Below are 24030 nucleotides of genomic sequence, written 5' to 3'. Positions count from 1 at the left end.
ACTTGAGACGGGGTTTCACCATATTGGCCAGGTTGATTTCAAACTCCTAACCTCAAGTGATCCACCCACTCCGACTCCCAAAATGCTGGGATTACAGGCATGAGCCACCACACCCAGCCCCATTTCTTTTTTTTTTTTTTTTTTTTGAGACGGGGTCTAGTTCTGTCCCCCAGGCTGGAGTGCAGTGGCGTCATCACGGCTCAATGTAGCCTCAACCTCCAGGGCTTAGGCGATCCTCCTGCCTCAGCCTCCCAAGTAACTGGAACTACAGGCATGTGCTAATTGTTTTTATTTTTAGTAGACACGAGGTCTCTCGCTATGTTGCCCAGGCTGGTCTGGAAACCCAGAGCTCAAGCGAGCCTCTCACCTCGGCTCCCAAAGTGCTGGGATTACAGGCGTGAGCCACTCTGCCTGGCCCTCAAAAAAAAAAAAAAAGTCAGTTGACAACCTATGAAACTGATATCTGTCACGCTAATGGGTCATGACTAGCAGTTTGAAAGACAAAGCTCGATTTCACTGAATTTATTTCAGCAACAGAAGTTATTAGCTTTAGTCCAATCTCAAAAGTACAGAATGAAATTGCAACACAAACCTCTAAACCTGCAGTTGCCGGAAGCTAAACGTCTGCACTTCCGGAAGCAAATTTCCAACTACCACGCCTCTGGAAGCAGGACCTGGCTTCCTCCCTCCTCTCTCCGCCCACCCTCCTCGGCTTCTGCCCTGCGCCCGGCATAGCGACTGCAAGGGGCGCTGCGGAGTGCTCCGAGCCGTGAGGGCGGGGCCGGCGCGATGCCCCGCCCCTTCGATAGCTCATCTTTGCGCGTCACAGTCGCGCGGAGCCCGGCTTCCGACGTGCAGCCTGGCGGTGCAGTGGTGAGTTGGAGCGCAGGGCCGTTGGGGATGGTGGTCATTAGGGCCGTTGACGGTCCAGGCCAGAGGGCGGGTGAGCGAGGTTGGGCCCGAGGCTGCCTGTAAGCAGGTCCGTTCAGGGATGCTCCAGGCCCTGGGGCCTGAGGGTGGCTTCCATGACTCCATTTGCCCTGGCTGTCCCTCGGTGTACGGGGCCTGAGGGGAGTGGGGGAGGCCCGTGGGTGGCCTCCTTTTGCGTCCTGAGAATGTTCTGGGCAGTATCGAGATTAGGGCTGGTTTCTCTGCGGAGGAGATCATTTATCCGTAGGTGGGAGGGCTGTATTAACCGCAGTTTTCCAGTAGTGGGCCACGCTGTCTTAGGTAGCGTGCTGGACAGATACAGACATCACTGGACGGGTACAAACAGAGGCTGGGTTCGCTTTACGCCAAGTACCGTGCAATACTGTGGGCTGTTGACTTGCCTGAGTAGTTTCATAGAGGCATCTGTAGTGTTCCTTGGAAACACTGAGTGAGTGATGAATTCTGCCTAGGAAATTTAGGGAAAAGTTTCCCAAAGAGAGAAGATGGCAAGAGAGGGCTAAGGTCTAAAGTCTCTTAGCTCTGACCTTCATAAGACCCTGAAGTAAGAGGTAGTGTATCTTGGTAGCCTATACTATAGCTTATATCCACCTTTTAGTGTCCCTTGGGGAAGCTTCCTTAACTGCTTCTAAGCCTCCATTTTCTTACTAGAAAAGTGGAACTGATAATAAGAAAATAGTAGTTCCCCCCTTATCTGCGGGGTGTACGTTCCAGTGGATGTCTGAAATCTTGGATAGTGAAGGACCCTGACTGACTTACCGTGGTTTGACTTACAATTTTTCAACTTTACATAGGTTTATTGGGAAGTAACCCCATTGTAAGTTGAGGAGCATCTATACTGTGTTTTTTCTCATACAGATTACACATACATACCTATGATTACTTAGTTTAATTCGTAAATTAGGCACAATAAGAGAATAACAACAATAATAATAAAATAGAATTATAACAGTGTAATAAAATGTATGTGAATGTAGTCTCTCTCAAAATATCTTACTGCACTCTACTCACCTATTTTTGACCCCTGGAACTGTGGAAATCAAAACCTCAGCTAAAGAACTACTGTACCTAGTAAGTGGGGTTATGAGGTTTCAGTGAGCTAATCTTTGTGTATTACTTAAAATAGGACCGGATTCATTGTACATCCTCAAATGTGCACTCTCATTGATAGAATCACACCCTTGTCTTTTGGAGCCCGGGTTTTTGGAAGCTGGCTTACCGCAAGCCTTCCTCCTTTTTTTTGTTTCTATCCATTGCCAAATGTGAGGCCCAGAATGACAGGGAAGAGGACAAGCCTGTGCTTCAGCAGGCAGAAGGCTGTGCTGAAGCAGAGGTTGAATACCATTCCCATTAGCCAAACTGCCTTGAGCGCTTTCCTGTCTTTCCTACCCTGGGCAGAAAGAACCCCGTTCATGGGTCACAAATGAATAAAACACTACCAACCTGTCTGTAATCCCAGCACTTTGGAAGGCCAAGACAAGAGGATCGTTTGAGGCCAGGAGTTTGATACCAGCCTGGGCAATATAATGAGAACTTGTCTTTACAAAACCAAAACAAAACACTACCAATTTGAGATCTCCATAGGCAAGGATTAGTTATAAATTGTTTGTTTGTTTGATTTCCTGTTATTGGAAAACCTTCGGCAGCTTTTTGGGCTGGCAGATTTAAAGAAAGTAACCTGAACCTAGATGCCTTAACTGTGTGGTCCCTTAAACTGCCAATGGGTAGAATTGCGAGGGCCGTGAACTTGGCTGAGAGGAAAAATTGCATCTTTATGTTTCCTAACCTCCAACTGAAATTTAGCATTTTCTTCCACTGTGAATGTAGGCAACAAATCACATTATTAGCAGTGTGACTTTGTTATGAATATAAGTTATAGATATTTTCATATCATGATATTGTGTAAGCTCATTACAACTTCGAAATTATGGTAGTTATTAAATTTGCTTCTAGATCACTTATTTAATGTGTCAGTAAAGAAGCACATGTTTTTGTATTTTGATAAAATTTTAGCATACAGTCTATCCTCATTATTTGTGGATTCTGTATTTATGAATTCACCTACTTACTAAAATTTGTCTGTAGCCCTCAAATTAATACTTACAATGCTTTTGTGGTCTTTGGAAGACATGACATTTTTTCACATGTGAAAAATTTTAGTTGCCTGATGCACATGTTCTCAACTGAAGTCAAACAAGGTGACACTGCCTTCTTGTCAACTCTCATATTGTAAGCAAATGTCATTTTTGCAGTCTTTGGTGCTACATTTTTCTCATCTTTGTGCTTTTTGTCGGTGATTCCACTGTTTGAGATAGCCCCCAAGCATAGTGCTGAAGTGCTTCTAAATGCAAGAAGATTGTGATTTGTCTTATGGAGAAAATATGTGTGTTAGATAAGCTTTGTTTAGGCATGAGTTCAGTATTAATGAATTACTAATGTATATTCAGTAAGTGCCTTTAAACATAAACACACATAAAACATGATTATGTATTGATTGGTTGACAAGAATGTGCCCAGAGGCTTTCAGGAACCTGTTTCCCCAAGGAACAGTGGTTCTGTGTTGGATAATTTAGTGTCTGTAGCGACTTCATAGAACATAATTGTTGTGAATAATGAGAACCTACTGTAATTGGTTTCATTTCTAAACCTGTGTATTTTCTGTAAAGACATCCTGAGCCTGAGTCTGGTGGCTCATACCTGTAATCCCAGCACTTTGGGAGGCCAAGACAGGAGGATCGCTTGAGCCCAGGAGTTCAAGACCAGCCTAGGCAACATAGGGAGACCCCATCTCTACAAAAAATTAAAATATCCAGACACGTTGGCACGCACCTGTAGTCCCAGCCACTCAAGGGCTGAGGTGGGAGGAAGACTTGGCCTGGGAGGTTGAAGCTGCATTGAGCCATGATTGTGCCACTGCACTCCAGTCTGGGTGATGGAGCAAGACCTTATCTCGAAAAAAAAAGTCCGCTAAAGGGGGTCTTTGGCACACACAAAGAAATAAGAACCATTAGCCCTTAATGTAGCCTGAGAAATTAGATCTATCCTTTTTTTTTATTTTTTATTTTTATTTTTTAAGATGGAGTCTTGCTCTGTCACCCAGGCTGGAGTTCAGTGGCACAATCTCAGCTCACTGCAACCTCCGCTGCCTAGGTTCAAGTGATTCTCCTGCCTCAGCCTCCTGAGTAGCTGGGATTACAGGTGTGCGCCACTACACCCAGCTAATTTTTGTATTTTTAGTAGAGACGCGGTTTCACCATGTCAGCCAGGATGTTCTCAATCTCTTGACACGTGTCTCCCTCCATCCTCTGCCCTTATTTACCTGCCTGTTGGGTCTTAAAGGCATTTTTGGTTGAGACCCTTGCATGTAAAATAAGAACTTTGCCATCTTTGGATTCCCCCATGTTTGTTTGTTTGTTTTTAATAAATAATATTTAATATTAAAAGGAGCTGTGGTTTTTTTCTCTCTAAAGAGCAGGAAAGGACAGAGACTGGTCACTCTCTGCAGTCACACTTGAGGTGAAGAAACCATGGGATAGGATTAGCTGTTAATTGAGTCCCTAGGTTCAGAGGAAGAAAGAAGACCATACTGCCTGGTAGGGAGTGTGAAGGAGGTTCCAGGGACTGATCCATAGAAGGGTGTCAGAACAACTTCATAATAAAGAGTTGCCTTATTTTCTTGGTCAAGGGGAACTTCCTGTGTGCCTTCTATCCTGATGACACCCCCTCACTGAAATCCTGGTGTTGTTTCCACAGAGCTGTCTGGCCTTTTGTCCTTGATCCTTGGTTAAGGAAATGACCAACCAGGTAAGACCTGTGTTGAAGGGAAAAACATCAATTGGTCTCTTTGCCAAGTTCAAGTCCAGTAGGTTTTCTGGCTGTGTAGTCAAGAAACTAGCATCTCATTCTTGCCCGGCTCCTAAAGAGCTGGGTGACCCTGGGTACCTAGTCACCACAGTGTTAGATGGGACTAGTGAAATGCAAATATTGAGAGGAGGATTGGTTCATCCAAGTCTTTACCACAATTTAGTGAGTAATAGAAGAAGCTTAAAAGATGTTGTACAAAAAAAAAAAAAAACAGATCAGAATAGGAGATAGAACAGGAGAAACATCTTTGTAATAAGATTAGGGACAAAGTTAATAGACTGTTAGGCAGGCTGTGTGTTCTTATGCAGCTGCAAAATTTAAGCTACAAACTGGACTCTGAGCTTCCTTGGTGATCAGAACAGAAAAAGAAAACATAATTTACTGGTCTCTTGTTGGGTGAGTGTGGGTAGTAGGAAGGAGGGGAGAGTGTCAGTTTCTTTAAGAATGTTTTTCTGATATGACTGTACAAATCTTGCATGAATGGGAATCAAGGAGCTTGCGGGATGGCCAGGTTGACAGCAGAGGAAGTAACTAACACTGTGGTGACTCTGTCTACTCGGGGAGGAGTGCTTTCTGGAGGCGATGTGAGACATCTGAAATCTGACCATGGGTTTAATGTGGCTTCTGTTCTTTTTTAGTACGGTATTCTCTTCAAACAAGAGCAAGGTAAGTAGCCTGCCTGTTTAAGCAATTCATCTGTGAAAAAAACTGTGTTGTCCCTGGTTTAAGACTTTTGTCATGCTGACCAGACATGCAGTTTTCAAGTATACTCACTTTGCAGAAGAATTGGCAGCTGAAAACAAATACTCTTAAAAACAACAACAACAACAAAAAAAACCTGAACAACCAACTAAAAAAAAAAAGCAGTCATCATGATAGGTTGGAGAATTCTAGGCTGAGGAAAATTTTTCCACCTGAGGAAGACATGACGGAGCTTCCCAGCTGCTGAGGTGGAAGAAGGAAATGCTTTGAGCCTCAAAACTCTGTTAACGCCGGCTCATCTGGGGAGATGAACGTGAGCCTTTTTCTGAACTCAGAACTTGCTTTGGCCCTTAATGAAAGTGAAGCCTATAATAGTGAAATGAGGTTCTCTTGAGGCCACTGAGTGCATGGGGAGGGCTGGGAGCTGTGCAGCAGTGGCAGTGGCAGGGATGGGAGAGCAGGCGGCAGGTCAGAGTGGGCTTGGATTGTAGCTGACCAGTGGTACAGAGCTTTGTACCCAAAAAGGAGCCATGTTTGGGCATGGGCTACTCACCCATCTCATTTCTTCACTATAGCCTTGATGAGTTTGAGAAGGCCTAAGGAATTTGTGGAATGCCTAATAAAAGCTCTTGCTCTCTAAGCAGGTGACATGGAGGTAGTTTGACGTTTAAGCCAAAAGCATCATCCAGGTTAGCTAGTGTAAGTAACTAGTAGGCTAATTGGGCATGCCAGTCAACTACCTTATATGTAGCTATTGTCATCCAGGTGGCAAGTTAGCAGGCTTGAGTTAGGTGAGGTTTGAAATGGAAGCCACAACGCTGTCTGTGGTGCACAGCTGTTTTAAGTTTAATGCCTTTATATTCATATTTTGGGAAGGTATCGCTGGAGAATTGTTGCCAGGCAGGGGTAAAGCCTCCATGTGCACTTGTCACGTTTTTACATCCACACCGGGTCTGCACATACAACAGCGTGGCCTACCAAATATGCAGCTTACAGACTTAGACTTAAGGTAGACTTTAATTAATAGAGATTGGATTTGAATCCTAGCACCTCTCATTCCTTGTCTATAAAATGAGGATATTAATAGTACCCACTTCATAGGATTGTTGTAATGTAATAATTGGCCCGTTAACCATAATAAAGATACTTGTGGGGAAAGGCAACTTAATATATGGAGGCTATAGTAGGTATTTTCTTTTAGATCTATACTGTTTAGAATTGAACTGCCTGCTTGTTTTGAAAGATCTTTTCGGAGTGTCTGTTACCAGGTTTAGGCCTTTTCTTGGTAGGAGGGGGTCTTCCCCACTGGTTTTACTTGTTTTTAGCCAAGTGATAGCCATTGTAGACTCCTGTATACCAGATAGCATGCTAAAAGAAAGGACACTGGATTTAGAGTCCAAAGTACCACCTTCTCGCCTGGTAAACATGAGATTTAGGGCAAGTAGCTTCTTCAGAACCTCCAGTTTTCATATATGGCCCCAAAATTTCAATAAAAGCTGTATAGGAAAGCACTTTGTAAAATAGTAAAGCAAATACAAATAAATGTTACCTCACAATTGTTGAACAGTATCTCGGCTTCATTAAGTCGTATGCAAGAAGACTTTATAAATGAAGCACTTTCCATTCTAGCCCATGATGATGCCATTTGGTCAGTTGCTTGGGGGACAAACAAGAAGGAAAACTCTGAGACAGTGGTCACAGGCTCCCTAGATGACCTGGTGAAGGTCTGGAAATGGTGAGTGCCTCTCCCCTAACATACAGCCTTGGAAAATTGGGGGCTGAGGTTTTGCTTCTGAACTCTCCAGTTGCAGTCCGGGAAATACTTTTTTCTAGGCAAGAAAGCAATAGCAATATGGTGGTATAAAACAGCAGCTTATTTTTCCCACTTGTTTTCCTGTTACTCTGTATTAAAGCCCTAAAGGTAAAAAAAAAAAAAAATCTTAAAAAAAGTCCTGCATTTAAAACCTGGCAGCATTTGGTGTTCTGTAGCTCATTAACTCTTCTCTGATTCTGTATTTCATAGACCATTGGTATTGCATAGTCACAGGGACCCAGAATTTCAGATGCCAGGTAAAGTGTGTTCTGTGTGAAGAAATCCATTTCTCTGTCCCCTGTTGAAGGCGTGATGAGAGGCTGGACCTACAGTGGAGTCTGGAGGGACATCAGCTGGGAGTGGTGTCTGTGGACATCAGCCACACCCTGCCCATTGCTGCATCCAGCTCTCTTGATGCTCATATTCGTCTTTGGGACTTGGAAAATGGCAAACAGATAAAGTCCATAGATGCAGGACCTGGTAAGAGTTTTACTTGTAGGGGAGATAATAGAGGTTCATGATTTCTTTTCCAAAATCTTTAGGGATAGAATGTGTTTTACAGCTCAGAAGTTTTTGGATTTGAGAGGGGTGATAATGTGTGCATGAACTGTATTTCACATAATACCCTCAGTGGGGCTGGAAACAGCACTGTAATGAAACACTAATACCTCTGCAACTAAACATGAGTGTTTACACTAAGGGAGATAAATAAAGGCTATAAATAGCCTTATGTCAATTCAGGTTAGATTTTGCTGCCAAATGAATTTTGGTAGTAAACCTGTAGAAAAAGCTTGTAGTTTCCAGAGCTTTTTGGATTTTAAAACTGCTGGTTTGGCGTTGTTGACCTGTATTTTGTATTTTCCAGAGGTTCTTTATTTGCCATATTCTGAACTGATTCATTCACTGCCTTACGGAAACCTAGAATGTAAAGCATGGGGTCCTTATAGATCTGTATCATGGTCATCTCTACTAATTTTGATTAAAGGGTGTGATTCCTGGTATGTGATACATATGAAACTTTTAAGAAACATCAATTTTTTTTGTTTTAAGTACTGTAGAACAGCATAATCTTGTCCATCAGCCTTGGTAAACATCATCTGAGATGACAGAAATTAATGATGTCATAGGCTGATTAATGTGGAGCAGCAGAGGACATTTCAGGATTCTTTTGAACTTCACATTTACTTATAAATGGCTGCACAACATTCCCCAGCAGAACCTGCTCTGCCAGAATGGGTGGTAACCGCTAGAGGGTGCAGATAGCCTGGCATTTCTCTGGCACACCCCTTTGTGGGTTGATGATAGAAGAGCTGCTTAGGTGTTCCATGAACACAGTTCCCTTGATTGGTGCCCTGGATGGATTCGCCTCCCACCAGTTATGCTCAGTAGCCACTCTAGGCTGTTCCTGTATTGGAAAGAATGATGGTCCCAGAGTTAAAGAGGCTGGGTTGTCTGGAAACTGAGTGCATTTTCCCTCAGAAGCAATATTTCTTGTCTGTAATTCTTACCACTGGAGCTCTTTTAAGAATATGCATGCCCAGACCATATTTTGGATCCACTGAATCATAGTGTTCAGAGTACGTGGGGTGGGATATGTATTTGGAAAAAGCTACCCAGACGCACCCTGACTCCCCCGATGATTGTCTTTACATGTACCCTTACCCTGCTTACATTACTTACAGAGGACTTGGGTCCCCAAACTATCCTGCAAAGTCTATTAAGACTCCAATATATAAGCATGGTCTTAAGAAAAGAGGAAGAGACAGAACTGTTTCTACCTTTTCATCTTGGGCGCCTAAGCTTTCCCTGGGCTCATAATGCTGGTGTTATTCCATGCTGGTTGTAGCCCTGGGCACAAGGCAGCTGAAGAAATCAGTGCTGGATTGGTTCCGAGTAAAAGGATGGCGTATGTATCCAGCTCAGTTTCTCTGATAAACAGTACCTTTTACTGGATATTCTCCAAGTGTGGCAAGGTTTTAAAGGTTACTGTTATGAAAGAAAAAGATAGAAGAGGCCAGGTGTGGTGGCTCACGCCTGTAATCCCAACACTTTGTGGGGCTGAGGCGGGTGGATCACTCGAGGTCAGGAATTAAAGATCAGCCTGACCAATATGGTGAAACCCTGTCTCTACTAAAAAATACAAAAAATTAGCTGGACATGGTCGTGTGCACCTGTAGTCCCAGCTACTCGGGAAGCTGAGGCGAGAGAATAGCTTGTACTCGAGATTATGCCACCGTACTCCGGCCTAGGTGACAGAGCAAGACTCAATCTCAAAAAAAAAAAAGGAAGAATGGTGTCTGAGAGTTGGATTTATTTTCTTTTTGGATAGGACTCTGCATAAAACTAGACCAGGCCATTAAACAGCCAACAGTTATTTGGTCCAGTAACAAAAGCAAGCATTGCTATTGACAGCTAAAGAGCAGCTAAATTCATCTGAAGGTAAAACTCCTTGGATGAATTTGGGTCTAATGAATGTAGGGAAAATAGACACTTAGTTTCTACCTATCTTGAAAATATCCATGGAGAATCTGAACCACCACAAAGGAAGAGAAAAAGAGAAGAGAGACAATCCTCAGTCGTGGAGAAGTAAGGAAGTAGGAGGAAGTGAAGACCATGAGTGTACCAGTCTTTGTGTGGACATATGTTTCATTAGGAGTAGAATTACTGAGTATCATGGTAAGTGTTTGTTTTCACTTAAGAAACTGTCAAACTGGTTTTCAAAGTGGCTGTGCCGTTTTACATTCCCACCAGTGTATGAAGGTTCTGGTTTCTCCACATCCTTGCTAACACTTGATATTGTCCTATTTTTATTAAAAATTTAAGAAACCCTTAAACTAAATTTAAACTTGATAAAGAATTAGCATCTTTACAACATAATTTTCTGAATCAGGACACTGCTACTCCGATTTAAAAAGATGTGTCTTTTGGTAAAACTTTAGTTTTTAAAATTAAGGCCAAGTCTTTTCACACTGTATTTTTGTCCTTCTTTTTTCTGTTCAGTGGATGCCTGGACTTTGGCCTTTTCTCCTGATTCCCAGTATCTGGCCACAGGAACTCATGTCGGAAAAGTGAACATTTTTGGTGTGGAAAGTGGGAAAAAGGAATATTCTTTGGACACGAGAGGAAAATTCATTCTTAGTATTGCATATGTAAGGAAACATTGCTCTCTGTTCTCCTTCTGATTCTTTCAGTTTACCCTTCCAGCCTGTTGCAGTCCTTGCCACAGATTCTGCCTTGGTCTGGTCAGGCAGCTGCTGTCTCACTGGTGTGGTTTGCCAAGTAGCCAGTTAGACCTGTAGACAGCAGGAGGTTTGCTTGTGTTTGGTAGGGACAGCTTAACAACATGGAGTCGGAAAGTGCTAATTTCTCCATATGTTCTCTGAACAGAGTCCTGATGGGAAATACCTAGCCAGTGGAGCCATAGATGGAATCATCAATATTTTTGATATTGCAACTGGAAAACTTCTGCATACCCTGGAAGGTATATATCATCATCTTATTTTTACAAACTGGGTTATCAAATCACAAAGGAAGAATTATTCTTTCATTAAAATGCCATTAAATGGCAAATGGGCATTAGATTTACAAAATATCAATCTCAATTGGAAAACTGAAATGCCTCCAGGTTTTAGTCTTGTCACTATAGTTTTTTTGTTTTTTTGTTTGTTGGTTTGTTTTCTTTTAGAGACAGGGTCTCGCTCCCAGGCTGGAGTGCAGTGGTGTGATCATAGCTCACTGTAACCTTGAACTCCTGGGCTCAAGGGATCGTCCCACCTCAGCTTCCTGGGTAGCTGGGACTACAGGTGCACACCACGATGTCTGGCTAGTTTTTAAAATTTTTGAGGAGATGGGGTCTTGCTGTTTCCCAGACTGGTCTCTTAACTCCTGGCTTCAAGATTTCTTCCTGCTTTGGCCTCCCAAAGTGCTGGGATTACAGACATGAGCCACCATACCTGGCCTGTCACTGTAGATTTAACCTAGACATACTAGTTCTTGTAACAGTGTTAAGTGCTTGTTTGGGTGAACAGACTTACTTTTTATTTATTATATCGTAATCTATCACATTATGTATGTGTGTGTTAATATATATTTGCTATATGAATGCCTCATTTCTGTCATTTTGGATTCTGACGAACTTTGTGATTGGAAACAACTTTTTGTTGATAATTTGAAGGTGGATGAAAGTATTGTGCCCACTGTCCACACTGGTGGCCTCTGGAAAGGAGGACTGGGTAGCTAAAGAACAGGGGTAGGTTGGAGGGAGACTTTATTATGCGTACTGTTGTGCTGTTTTGAATTCTAATCCAGTGAATTTATTACCTCCTCCCATTGCTATAGTTTATCCTTTATACTATAATAAAGGATTTGATAGGGAAATAACATCTTAATTTGTTCAACCTTACAAATCAGGAGCAATGTATATATCCTTGTGTGGCCATATTTGTAGTAGAAAAGTTATTTAAAGCAATGTATGCTGAGGGCAGGGAAGGGAACTAAGGAGAAATGGCTCCAGGAGGAGATACTGGGGTTATGTGGATGTTTTGAGAACATTAAGAGGAAAGGCCCAATCAGAACTCTTGCTTTTCTGCCTGAAGCACCTGAGCATTTCAACTCAGTGGCTCGTAATCATTAAAAGGGGCATTGTCAGTGGGAAGCTGAGTGAGGAGGCAGTGGTCCACCAGATTAACAAGGGCCTTTATGAATTTCAGGCCATGCCATGCCCATTCGCTCCTTGACCTTTTCCCCGGACTCCCAGCTCCTTGTCACTGCTTCAGATGATGGCTACATCAAGATCTATGATGTGTAAGTTACCTTAAAGGCGTCTCCCTTACTACTGATGCCCATCTTGTCCCTTTATTGTTACAAGGAGCCCTAGGGAGGAGCCCTAGTAAAGACCTGTGCTCAAGTCACATCAGACACCCTGACTCCCCAGGCGGTCCTCCCCCATTCAGCGCCCATTTTTAGTGTGTGTCCTCAAGGGCTGCTTGGAGGAGGATGTGCATGGGTTCCCTGGTAGGATCAGATACTTGCTACTTCTTCTCAGGCAGCCTGATTTTTGTGAGCTTACTGATTTCAAATTCTTTGGGATAGGTAAGTAATATACAGATGAGGAAATGAGCCATGGGCTGTAGCTGGCCCCTGGGGACAGGAAAAAATTAGAGCATCCATTTTCAAGGGTAGGGCTGTTCTAGCAGACATGCCTCTGCCCTAGTTAGGGAGCAGTCAGTTTATAAGCCGCCCCGCTACAGGTCTAGATGGGAGCGTTTTTGGTTTTGGCCCTTGACTGCGAGTATAGAAGCAAGTTAATCATCCTCTTTCATTCACAGCCGTCATTGTAAATCTGTGCGGACCCCTATGTCTTCTTCGTTTCCCCCATCATTTTTAGTCCTGACTCCTATTTCCCACTGAGGTATCCCCTGTAATGTGTTGGATCTGTGTTCTTGATACTATGACTCGGTGCTACGGTCAGCTCTCCCTGCCAGGCATGCCTCTGGCTCATTGCTCCTGAACATGGCATTCTAATCCACTGCATGTACATATCACACTCCAACCCTAGCCATGGGTGCCAAGACCTCCTCCACCTGCACGTACTGCAACCCTGACCATCCATGTGTGTCCTTTCAGGGGCCTGTGATAGTTGCTTGGGAGTTTAAACCTCACAGTAGGAACACTGCTCCTTCTAGCCCACTTCTGGTTAAAATGCAGTTTTTTCTGGCAAAAGGTTATCAGCTAGACATAGAATTCTAACTGCAGTTTTTGGAATTGTAACTGAGTGAGGGTGCTATAGCCCAGAGGGGAAGATGTCTCTGTAGAGTTATACTTGCCTGTTAGTGGCAGAGGCAGTATAAATGCAGCAGTTCCTTACATTTGTGACTTTATGATTTCTATTGCCACTGTTTTATTGATCCTCCCAGCAACCAATGAGGTAGCAGCACAGATTAGTGTCCCCATTTTGCACATGAGAAACCCAAGCTGAGGTGGTTGATTTGCCCAAGGAGGTGGTACTGAATGAAGATCCAAGACTGTTTTTCTTCACCCAATATTGATGCATTATTATTAATTAAAGTCCGTAGTTTACATTAGGGTTTACTCTTTGTGTTGTACATTCTGTGAGTTTTGACAAAATGATGTGTAGCCACCCCTAACTACAGTGTCACGCAGAATAGTTTCACTGCCCTAAAAATCCCCTGCTCTACCAAATCATCCCTTCCTCCTGCCTTGAGCCCCTATCAACTACTGATCTTTTTACTAAGGCCCAGGACTTTTTACCCTCCCATGGTCCCACTGTATCCCACCTGCCCCCTAGCCCCTAACTGAGGTCTGCTCCACTCTGCTGAGGTCTGTGTTTAGGGGTAAAATTGCTGACCTCAGTTAGGTCTTATGGTGGTTCTCCTGCCAGAGGTGGTTGGGTTTCATTTTTATTAAAAAAGTGAAAATAGCTGTTGTAATTAGACCTGTCTTGTTCTTGATTAGGTTTAAACTGGTCTCTCCAAGCTGCATCTGTCATAATGAATACATCTTGACACTTTCCTTGGACTGGGAGCACTGGCCCCATACGGAAAGGCTGCTGGTGCAGGCAGGAGTCTGAACCTGCCCTTCTCCTCAGATGGCTTCCTTGCCCCGTTGGTTCTCAATTTCCTCATCTTAGGGGTTGGCTTGGGAAGCCTCTGTAGTGTGGTTCTTTGTTCATTTTGAGCTTCAGCTCTTTGCTTGTGAAGGATTTTATTCTTGGCTCTTGGTGGCGTCAACACATTATGGGTTAATGCTACTATTAAAATTTGTCTCTAATGCATGAAGCTACTTCATTGAAAGAGGAATTTTTGATATAGTATTCATGGTCATTATAAGGATAGCAGATTTGGTCCAGCTTATTGGCAGAGTTAATAATATACCTTCCACTTCAGTGATTATACTGTAGAAATTAACATCTCAATTTTGTTTGAAACTTTCCCATTTCAGACAACATGCCAATTTGGCTGGCACGCTGAGCGGCCATGCCTCCTGGGTGCTGAACGTTGCATTCTGTCCTGATGACACTCACTTTGTTTCCAGGTACTTAATGATTCTTAGCAGTTTCTAAAATGCTGGGGAGATGAGAGCAGTCTTCTTGTATAGATTGCCTTAACATTTAAAGATGTTTGACCCTTTTTTATTCAGTTAGCCTTTCTTTTCTGCAGTTCTTAAAATTTTTATTTAGTGATGTTAGTTGACCTTAGCTGGAACAAAAGTCAACAAGTAATCCTTTTGAACAGTTAAACTCTTAGTTTTTTCATTATAAATTGAGGCTTCTACCAAAGTGACTCTAAGGTAGACTTGTGTTCCAATGGTAACTTAAAATATGTAAATGTTTGTAAAATGTTGTTTATAGATCCCAGTGTTGGTCAGGCCTGGGATGGCCAAGACAGTTGGAAAGCAGGAGATGGACAACTTGAAGGCATTGCACAGTGCTTTAGAGGCCTCCTGCGAGCCTTGGTTTTGAAGCTTTAACAGGCCTCCCTCCCATCTGGAAATAGGTAGCTGTGTCTGAGACTCCTGGAGAACAATTAATATGAGGGCCAGGCAGATCACAATTTCAGGAAAATGGCTACCCTGTGAGGAGAGAAAGCCACCCAATGATGCTGATACCTGGCCATTTCCTGTACCGAGGCATGGGGTTGGGGGGTCTGAAGTTAGAAGAATGTAAGTCATCAAAGGATTTTTGGTCGAAGTCCTTCCAACTTCAAACCGATACTAATGTTCACTTTTTAAAATAGTTCGTCTGACAAAAGTGTAAAAGTTTGGGATGTTGGAACGAGGACTTGTGTTCACACCTTCTTTGATCACCAGGATCAGGTATGGCATTATTATTTCATCTTTAGATAGTCGGGGTTGTTTGACCATTGTACCAAAGAGGTTTTCTTTTCCTGACCTTGTTGCTTGAGCTGTGGATACCAGTAGATGCCTGGGCCTGAGCTGCTCTATCTGCTCAGTCATCCATGTAGCCAGAGTTCCTGTGCACAGTCTGGGGTGCAGAGGCTGGGATGTGCTGTCAGCCTAGCAACTCACGAGGCATATCCCCACATAGGCTGGAAAACATGGTGTTAGCCCCACAGCCTTTAAATGTCGTCTTTGGAAATTGCTGCAGCTGGTGTCTGGGGCCCTCTCCTGGGGGCTGCTGGGCCATGGCAGGCTCACCAAGGACCTTCCTCTTCAGGAGATTCCATTGCTTAAACACAGTCATCGCTTGTCATTTTTGGAACTGTCCAAAGAAGAGATGTGATTTTTTTTTTTAATATAGTAGAAGCTGGAAATTCATACAAGTTTTTTGGCTTTAGTGTTATTGATAACTTTTCAGTCTTTAAAAGGAAACTGTTCTCACAAGCATCTTTATCTTTGCCAAGGTGAATATGTGAAATAGCAAAGGTGTTCTAGTGCAATACTGCTGAGTCTTTCATGTGTGCTTGTATCCCCTGGGAACCTGGTGAAAATGCAGATGCTGCTTCACTAGGTCTGGCATAGGGCCTGGGATTCTGCATTTCTAACAGGCTTCCAGGTGAGGCCAAGGCTGCTGGTCCTAACCACACTGTAAGGTCTTGGGGAACTAAGCATAAAAAATAAAATGTCCATGGCAATATAATATTGGCTTTTAACATATTTTAAATATTTTTAGATGGTCCTATAGATTTCTCCTCTTTGAAATGGAACTTAAAGTTAACTAACATTGTTCATGCTTTTTTATTTTTCGACTTAAATTGTTCCAACAAAATTGAGGGGGTTGTATCTTGATATTCCACTTCTGGATTTAAGCATCTTACTCATGGAGTAAGTCCTGGCTAGCTGTGTTTCCTTGTATGTATGGATCATTGCGGTGCTGTTTCAGAGGTTGGAGTGAAAGGCCATCATGCAGCCCAATCCCAACACTAAAATCAGAGTAGGGTGACAGGCTTACCACCCAGAATCACCTCCTAATAATCAGGAAGTTATTTCTGATTAGAGAAACTCCAACCACATCAATTCTGTCTGGGAAGGAGGTGTGAATCAGTTAATTTAACACATAGCAAATAAAAATCTATGGTCCACAATATCATGTTGTCTAGCTCCTGGGGACAGGCAGGCTCCATAGGCCACTAATAACAGAGTGAGAATTACTGACTGTGGGGGGCGGACACAAGGGGTCAGCTGAGGAGCGCAGTTTGTGATTTTCCCTATAGGCAGTGACCTCGGGGTAGTTGTGGGGCTCTTTCTTCCTGGAAGCATAAATGTTGGTCTCTTATGGCTTCCATCTTCCTGGCATGAGGTTACACCTCAGGATTCTGACTCTTTGAAAGGGTTGTAGATAGTCTTGATTAGTACTGTATTTAAAAATGATTTTTTTTTTTTTTTTGGAGTATGGGAAGGGGCAGGAATGCTAATTAAATAGCAATAATGGAAGGTGCTCGGTTAAAGCCTCCATTCTCCCTGATTTAGAAAGTACAAGAACATCCTCATCTCAGTTTTGGTAGATTCAGAATAACGAGAAAATAAGGATGTTCATTTCATAAATATTATAAAGAATAAAGGCATTTGTAGAACTATTTTTTTTTAAATTTACAGGTCTGGGGAGTAAAATACAATGGAAATGGTTCAAAAATTGTGTCTGTTGGAGATGACCAGGAAATTCACATCTATGATTGTCCAATTTAAACATCAAAGTCTCCAGGCTTATGCTGCAAAGAGAATGTACGGATTGATCATGACATTCCTTACCTTTTTAGGCTTGTTTAAAAGAAATATAGCATTTATTGTAGCAAAGACTTAAATTTTGTAGATACAATATGAATCTTTTCATGTTTTATTGGAAATGCTGTTCATACTTTAACATAAAGCTTTCTTAATGCAAACACTGGTGTCCTTGAACATGCTTCTTTTTTCAGTTACCCTATTACCAGTGAAACAGTGAGAGGGATTAGCATTAAGGACAGATCTCTGCCTTAGCCATCAAGAGATCCAGGTACTTCTTTAACTTTCCAGCTTAGAAATACAGGCTGACTCTTCCAGGGAGTTGACTCATGCCGTGAGATACAGCAGCGAACTCCCCAGAGCTGTGATAAAGAAGCTAATCTATTTTAGAATGGAGTCCTGAAGGAAAGTATATTTGACTGCATAGGAACATTATGTACTCCTGTCTATCTGGGCATCCTTCTACTTGATGTATTAAAGATGTCCCCTGCCAAGCCTTCCTTCCCCTTATTAATTTCAGAGAGGTCTCTAACTCACTAGGTGGGTATTGGAAGGCAGGCTGCTATTCTTGCTGCCTTAACAATGCCTAGGCTCAAGCCTGTGCCTCATGCTGTAGAACTGTAGCCCTGCCTTAGTTATTTCAGAGTATCTGTACCTCAGAGTTTCCTCTTCATCAGCCCCCTTGAGACTCATGTTAATGAGAAAGATGTAAGTAGCTAAACACTTGGAAGCATGTTGCTTTTTATTGATCATAACTTCATATGCTTATGAGTCAGGTCATGTGCTTTTCCCCAAACCACTCACTGCCCTCAGAATAAAGCTCACACTCTTTATCATAGCCCCCCACTTCTCCCTCCTGCTTGCCTTGCTCACCCTCCTGTAACCACATCATCCTTGCCATTCCTCTGCCTGGAATGTTTTCCCTCCAGACCTTCGGACATCTGCTCCCCAACTGCATCCAGGATTCTGCCCAGATGCCAGCTCCTGGTAGAGGCCTTCTTCCCATTCCCTTCTACTCATTCCCATTCCTCTTGTTCTTCATAGCAGTTACCACTTTTTGTTTGCATTCACCCCCACCCCCAAAATAAACCTCCATGAGGGTGGAAACTTCATTCCGTTATATCAACCAATGAGAGGCAAGCTGGCAGGCACCTAACACTGTTTATTTGAGCTCTCAAAAAAATGAAAAAGCAAAGCCACTTGTCTCTCATACCAGCTCAATTTTAATTTTAAAGTGACAAATGTACAGGTAGAATAAAATTTTAAGCAACACCCTCCAAATTCCTCTTACATGACAAGAAGGAGCTGAATGTAATTTTACTCCATTACCAACTAAACAGTAGTTCTTTAGCAATAATTAGGAAGTCACAGCACAAAAACGACACCCCAGAGTTGTGGTCCATTTATAAATAGATTTTCACATAGGCTTCATTGGAAGAAGTGATTTTATATCTATCCTGACCAATGGTCAAAGTGGGCACAGGTGGGCTGTTTCTATACTTTGAGCAAATTATGCCTCACTAGCTGGCAATGTTTTGCGGGAACCTGGTCTGTGCAGCTGGTTCACCTTACCTGCATGGTCTGATCTGCCCTTTGACCCTCCTAAGGAAGATGCCTGGTCTGAGTGAAACTCTCAGGTGCCATGTAACCAAATAAGGGTAGGGTAGATCTGACAGGTGGCCTCTGCTTTAACCCAGCAGCTTACAAGTTTTTTGTGACTTGGGGAAAAGAAATAAGCAGTAATGGCTAAAGACTGAGGTAACCCTAAGTACGAATTGTAGTCTACCTGTCAGGAATAAAATAATGACTAATATCCCTCCAAACAAGCTATAATTTATAGTAGTAGTCCATACAAACTGTAATCCACAGTGGAACTCAGAGAAGTTCTTACCAAAACATCACTTGAGCAGGAAGCCCTTTGTAATATGGCTGTGCAGTGAGAGGAACGATCCTTTGGAAGGGAGCTCAGTCTGGGAGAATGAGGTGGAAAACACTGGGGAGTTCTATGCCTTTGCAGACCCTCAAGTCACCCCGGATTACTGGTCAGAGAAGCTGGCTGTGCCATGGGCCAAACCAGCAGCATTCTCCCTTGGCTTGTGTTGCTGCACTGAGGCTGCTGGGGACACAGAAGGATTTAGTTTTCTTTACAAGTAAGCACTTTGGTGGGAAAGCATTGCAAAAGTTGTCAACAGAAAATCATTAAAACCCTGAAGAACAAGGTGTGAGGGTCACAGGCAAACAGTTATCAGCATATGATTCAAACACCGGTTTGTCCTCACCACAGAGCTTGGAAGGTTCAGAAAACTTCCAAGAGAGATGATCAGACACTCACATTCCATCCACTGAAGGGCACAGAACAGTAGGAACTAAGTTGGCCCTGTTAAGCAGGCACATGCAGCCATGTCCGATCCACGGATGTGCTTTTATTCTTTAAGAAGATCATCTAGAATCCTCAGAAATGTTATCTTAGCAGCCCTGAGATCATGCCCTCAATAACTCTGCCAAGGGAAGGGGGGAGAAACCACAGACCTAGAGATGAGTCAGGATGCCCACTTTGTGCCTTGCGGTTTGCTAGGGGGCTAAGCTGCTAACTGGGCTGTGCTTTATTGGTGACACTGAATTATGGCAAAGCCACTAGAAGCACAAAGTGTTGGTGCAGTCACTGACATCTCAAAAGTATATCCTGAAAATAGAAATGAACAGATTCCATATGCAGACTAGAGGTGATTTATACTTAAAACATTTAAATATAAATTAAGCTACAACTTAAGTTACAACCAAAAGAAGAGCCAAAAAGACACTCAGCAATTAAGAATGCTGAACACATACACAGGACATCCCAAACACGAGGCCATTAAAGCGATGTCATTTTCATTGTGCCAACTTTACATTCATCATGTGCTAGTCTGGTGGGGCCACGCTGCCCCGCACCACGTCATGCCGTCTGGCACTGCACTCCAGCCCGGGGCCCGTCTTCGTCCTCCTCGTAGGCCTCCCTGTGCTGACGCCAGTTCTGCTCATTGGGACAAAACTCCTTCAGCTCCACCTGATCCATGTCATCTGTAATCCTCACTTTCTGTCGAGGAGGGAGTAAAGCTTCCAGCTGAGGAAGCTTTTCCAGAGAAAGCCAGTGTTTTTCAGGAAAGATTACCTGTAAAGGGTGAGGTGGGAAAGAAAGGTGACTGTTTTTTCCCCTTCCAATTAAGGCATTTAATAATATGTCCATGACAATGAAACATAGTGAACTTACTAAAAACTGTATGATCAGAATCCCTTTTTCCAGGGGTGCTTTGTAGATGGGCATTCCTTCATCGTGCACGCATCTCAGGTCCCCGTGCTTTATCACCTCACCTGCCAGAGAAGGGGTCAATTAGGAAGCAGGAAGGCAGAGGCGCCTGCAGAGGTCGTTCTCCCTCACGGGAGAGCCTGAGGCAGGCCCTAGTGCCCCGTGGCAGTGGGCAAAGGAAGTGTAGCATCTGACTGGAAAGCTGGCCCCAATCCCAGGTATCCTTGTCAGGTACTGCCTGGGGAAGGGGCTCAGGCTGGGACTCTGGCCCGTGCTCTGGGCTCCAGCAGTGTGTCAAGAGGGCAGCATGGTGCAGCTGCCATCACAGGTAGGTTTAAAACAAGTGAACTAGAAGTCATGACACCCAAGTCTGCCTAAAATGGGGCCAACACCTGTCACCCTGCCTCTTTGTGGGGTGACAGGTATCCCTACCACGAGGGGGACAGGAGTGCTCCCCACAGACAGGAAGAAGCCTCAATAGAGTCCAACCAGTCCCCTGCCTGGCATAAAAACTGGCTCTTGGCCACCTGCAGATGACACCCAGGTTCCTTGGTAGGGAGCTCACTAGGTGGCTTGGCCACTGGCAGTCTCCTTCATGGTCACAATGCACTTCCATACACGCTGCTGAGCTGGAGTCACCCTCCCGGCTGGCACCCGCTGGGTCTTACAGCTACGTGACTTTGGAAGGCATCAGAGTTCAGACCCCAAGAACTCTAAGGCGTTCTCCCAAGTCAGAAACTTCCCTCTAAGCATGGAAAAGGAAAGGGACAAAAGGGTTTCTGATAAAGCATGCTCTTCAGCTCAGCGATGTAAATGGAGAAAGACAGAAAGAAATGTTCGGAAAAAATGGGGGAGACGGTGGAGGGGAATGGAAACACTAATTTCTTCAGCAGTCCACTTCCATACGGGACTATCTAGAAAGTGAGCTGTCTCTTCAAGAGGAAATCTTTTAAGAGGAGGTTTTAAAAATAAAGTAAGCCAATGACTATCCTTGAGATTCATTCGCAGGCAGGGCTGTGGTTCAGACATGGCCTTCAGAGCCTACTGACTCTGCAGGACAGCAACCCCTTAGCTAAACTGCTCCAGGCTGCTGGCTTTTTGTGTTCCTGTTTATTCTTTTTTTTTTTTTGAAATACAGTCATGGCCAGGCACGGTGGCTCACGCCTGTAATCCCAGCACTTTGGGAGGCCGAGGCGGGCGGATCACGAGGTCAGGAGTTTGAGACCAGGTTGATCAACATAGTGAAACCCCGTCTCTACTAAAAAAAAAAAAAAAAAAAAAAAATAGAAAAACTAGCCAGGAATGGTGGTGTGTGCCTGTAATCCCAGCTACTTGGGAGGCTGAGGCAGGAGAATGGCGTGAACCCGGGAAGCGGAGTGTACAGTGAGCCAAGATCGCGCCATTGCACTCCAGCCTGGGCGACAGAGCGAGACTCCATCTCAAAAAAAAAAAGAAATACAGTCATGCATAGCATAGTGACCTTTCAGTCAACAACATTTATGAAGATGGTTGCAAAGATTACACCAAACTTTTACTGCACCTTTCCTATGTTCAGATACTCACATACTCAGCATCGTATTACAACTGCCCACAATATTCAGTACAGCAACCTGCTGTGCAGGTTTTAGCCCAGGAGCAACAGGCTATGCCACACAGCCTAGGGTGTAGCAGGCTATGCTATCTAGGTCTGTGTGAGTACATTCTATGGTGTTCACACCACAACGACATCGCCAAACAATGCATTTCTCAGAACATATCCCCTTCGCTAAGTTACATATGACTGGTTTTTCTGTCTCCCCATTCCTATCAGGTGTCGCTTCTTGCTGCTCTCAAGCCCTACTCCCCATGCTTCTGCTTCTAGCTTGCTGGGAGCTGGGAAACTGACCAAGCATGGAAAACTACAGGTAAGAGAAGAAGACCACGAGTTAGGCTCCCCCGGCAGGTAAATACCTGCCTGCAGGCAGGGCCATCACACCCTTGTGTGGCTCCAAAATCACTTTTTTAATTAATCCAATCCTCAGCAATGCTCATAACAGGCTAAAAGGCTCTGGGGAAGAAGGCATTTCAACAGCAGAAGAGAGGAAGAAGAGGGAGAAGAGAAAATGGAGAAACAAGAAATAAGCCAACACAAAAGAGGGGTGAAGAAAAAAGGAGAGGGTGCAAAAGAGAACAAAGTAAAAACAAAAACAAAACAAAAAGGACAAACAAATCCCCAAAGAACTCTCCAACGGCAGGTTTCCTGGATGCTCCACCGGTGCTTCCTTATAATAAAGAAGGAAATGGATTTCTTGGGATTTGCCACTTCCTTCCCTCTGGGGCTCTTTCTCCACCACCCTCACTCCATTTGGCTCCCGGTTCCCTAGGCTGGGGTCAGCTGAGACAGCAAGGAACGCTGGCTCTTGGTGGGGCCCAGGACCTCAAATAGTCCACCCCTGGACAGGACAGGCTTTCCCAAAGAAGTTACACACAGATGCTTCCCAGCCCCGGCTCAGGAGGGCTAGGATCTGGGCTGTGACCACGTAAGGGCATCTTGGACACAATGCCAGGGTGTTGAGCTCACAACCAGTGGTCTGGAGCTTCGTGTAAACTGTGATCCTCAAACTCCTCCTTGAGGGAGGAAATGGGTGCCTTGGGAGGTCTATGGAAGCCTAAGGGAAGGTGTTTTATTTTAAATTTTCATGCAAATTTTGCATGATACTGCAGTGCTTCCCCCAATCCTTGATTAAGTATATGTATAAAAACACACACAAGTCTGGGCAACATGGCGAAACCCCGTCTCTACAAAAAAAAGAAACATTAGATGGGCGTGGTGGCATGTGGCTGTCCCAGCTACTCGGGAGGCTGAGGTGGAGGTTACAGCGAGCTGAGATCACGCCACTGCACTCCAGCCTGGGCGACAGAGTGAGACCCGTCTCAAAAAATAAATGAACAAATTTTAAAAATAAATAAAAACAGACACAGAGCAAATGACAAACCAAATGGGGTAAAATGTTAACATCAGACAAATCATATATGGATGGGCCTCGGACTATTTTTATATTTACAACTTCTTGTAAGCTTGAAATTGTTTCCAAATAAGTTTATTTTAAAACTCCACAAACCGATCAAGGCTTGGATATATAATTCTGCTTCCTACTATCCCCGGGAAAGGAGGAACCTGAAAGAATCCAAGAGAGGAAAGAGAAAAAGAGCACAAGGCTGGGAAGAGAAAAGCAGACAAGGAGGGGAAGGGGGAGAGGGACACGGAGGGAACAGAAGTCCAGGCCTCAGTCACCCCACCAGACTTGAGTCTTATCTCCAGCTGCCACTGCCCTGGGGGCAGGCTTATTGGTGGTTACCTCCCTGCCTGCCCTGAACCTACCCCTTTTGCACTAAACCTCAAATGGCCATAGGAAAAGGTAATCCCAGCCCCACGGCCAGTGAGGGGACTACAGCAACACTGCAAATGGCTGGTGCTGGGGCCCAGGCTGCTTCGGTGGCGTAGCCGCCACCACACCCATCCAGACATTCTTTGCTATGCACAGCTGACCTTAGTGCTATTCAGAAGCAGCTTCAAGTCAAGGTCCCTGGCCTGGCCTCTCTCCCTTCTCAGCCCCTTCTAGGCAGGTGCTCTGGTGCCCACACAAACCCTCAACTACAGTGAACACACCAACCCTCCTGGGAGATGAGTGCCCTGGTGTCTACAGGGGGGTTGGGGGCTGAGCTCAGGCCTCAGGAA

At 44.0% G+C, this 24030-nt stretch overlaps 2 protein-coding genes across 6 annotated transcripts in view; one reads left to right on the top strand and one right to left on the bottom strand.

The window, feature by feature from the left end:
- The first annotated feature begins 628 nt into the window (after positions 1-628).
- The window catches only part of SKIC8 (SKI8 subunit of superkiller complex), a 26147-nt gene continuing 2745 nt past the window's right edge, over positions 629-24030 (top strand). Inside the window, exons 1-11 of one of the 5 annotated variants that reach the window (XM_004056599.4) lie at positions 629-873; positions 4702-4752; positions 5451-5478; positions 7144-7249; positions 7635-7807; positions 10328-10476; positions 10715-10808; positions 12037-12130; positions 14288-14380; positions 15082-15160; positions 16901-17187. In XM_004056599.4, the coding sequence (XP_004056647.1) occupies positions 4741-4752; positions 5451-5478; positions 7144-7249; positions 7635-7807; positions 10328-10476; positions 10715-10808; positions 12037-12130; positions 14288-14380; positions 15082-15160; positions 16901-16990 (918 nt within the window). In that variant the 5' untranslated portion in view covers positions 629-873; positions 4702-4740 and the 3' untranslated portion in view covers positions 16991-17187. Of the gene's footprint in view, positions 980-4701; positions 4753-5450; positions 5479-7143; positions 7250-7634; positions 7808-10327; positions 10477-10714; positions 10809-12036; positions 12131-14287; positions 14381-15081; positions 15161-16900; positions 17188-22122; positions 22217-22333; positions 22597-24030 lie in introns of those variants that run through there. The other 4 variants (XM_004056600.5, XM_019010907.3, XM_019010912.4 and 1 more) reach the window with 4 other exon arrangements.
- DNAJA4 (DnaJ heat shock protein family (Hsp40) member A4) overlaps positions 18227-24030 on the bottom strand; it is an 18348-nt gene continuing 12544 nt past the window's right edge. The window contains exons 7-8 of the mRNA XM_031002160.3: positions 20277-20377; positions 18227-20177 (exon numbers count right to left, since the gene is read on the bottom strand). Of these exons, the coding sequence (XP_030858020.3) occupies positions 19962-20177; positions 20277-20377 (317 nt within the window). The 3' untranslated portion in view covers positions 18227-19961. The remainder of the gene's footprint in view (positions 20178-20276; positions 20378-24030) is intronic.

Source organism: Gorilla gorilla, chromosome 16 (assembly GCF_029281585.2).
Source record: "Gorilla gorilla gorilla isolate KB3781 chromosome 16, NHGRI_mGorGor1-v2.1_pri, whole genome shotgun sequence".
In the NCBI taxonomy this organism is placed as follows: domain Eukaryota; kingdom Metazoa; phylum Chordata; class Mammalia; order Primates; family Hominidae; genus Gorilla; species Gorilla gorilla.
Note: the sequence above shows the minus strand (reverse complement) of the source record. Positions and strands in the feature narration are given on the sequence as shown.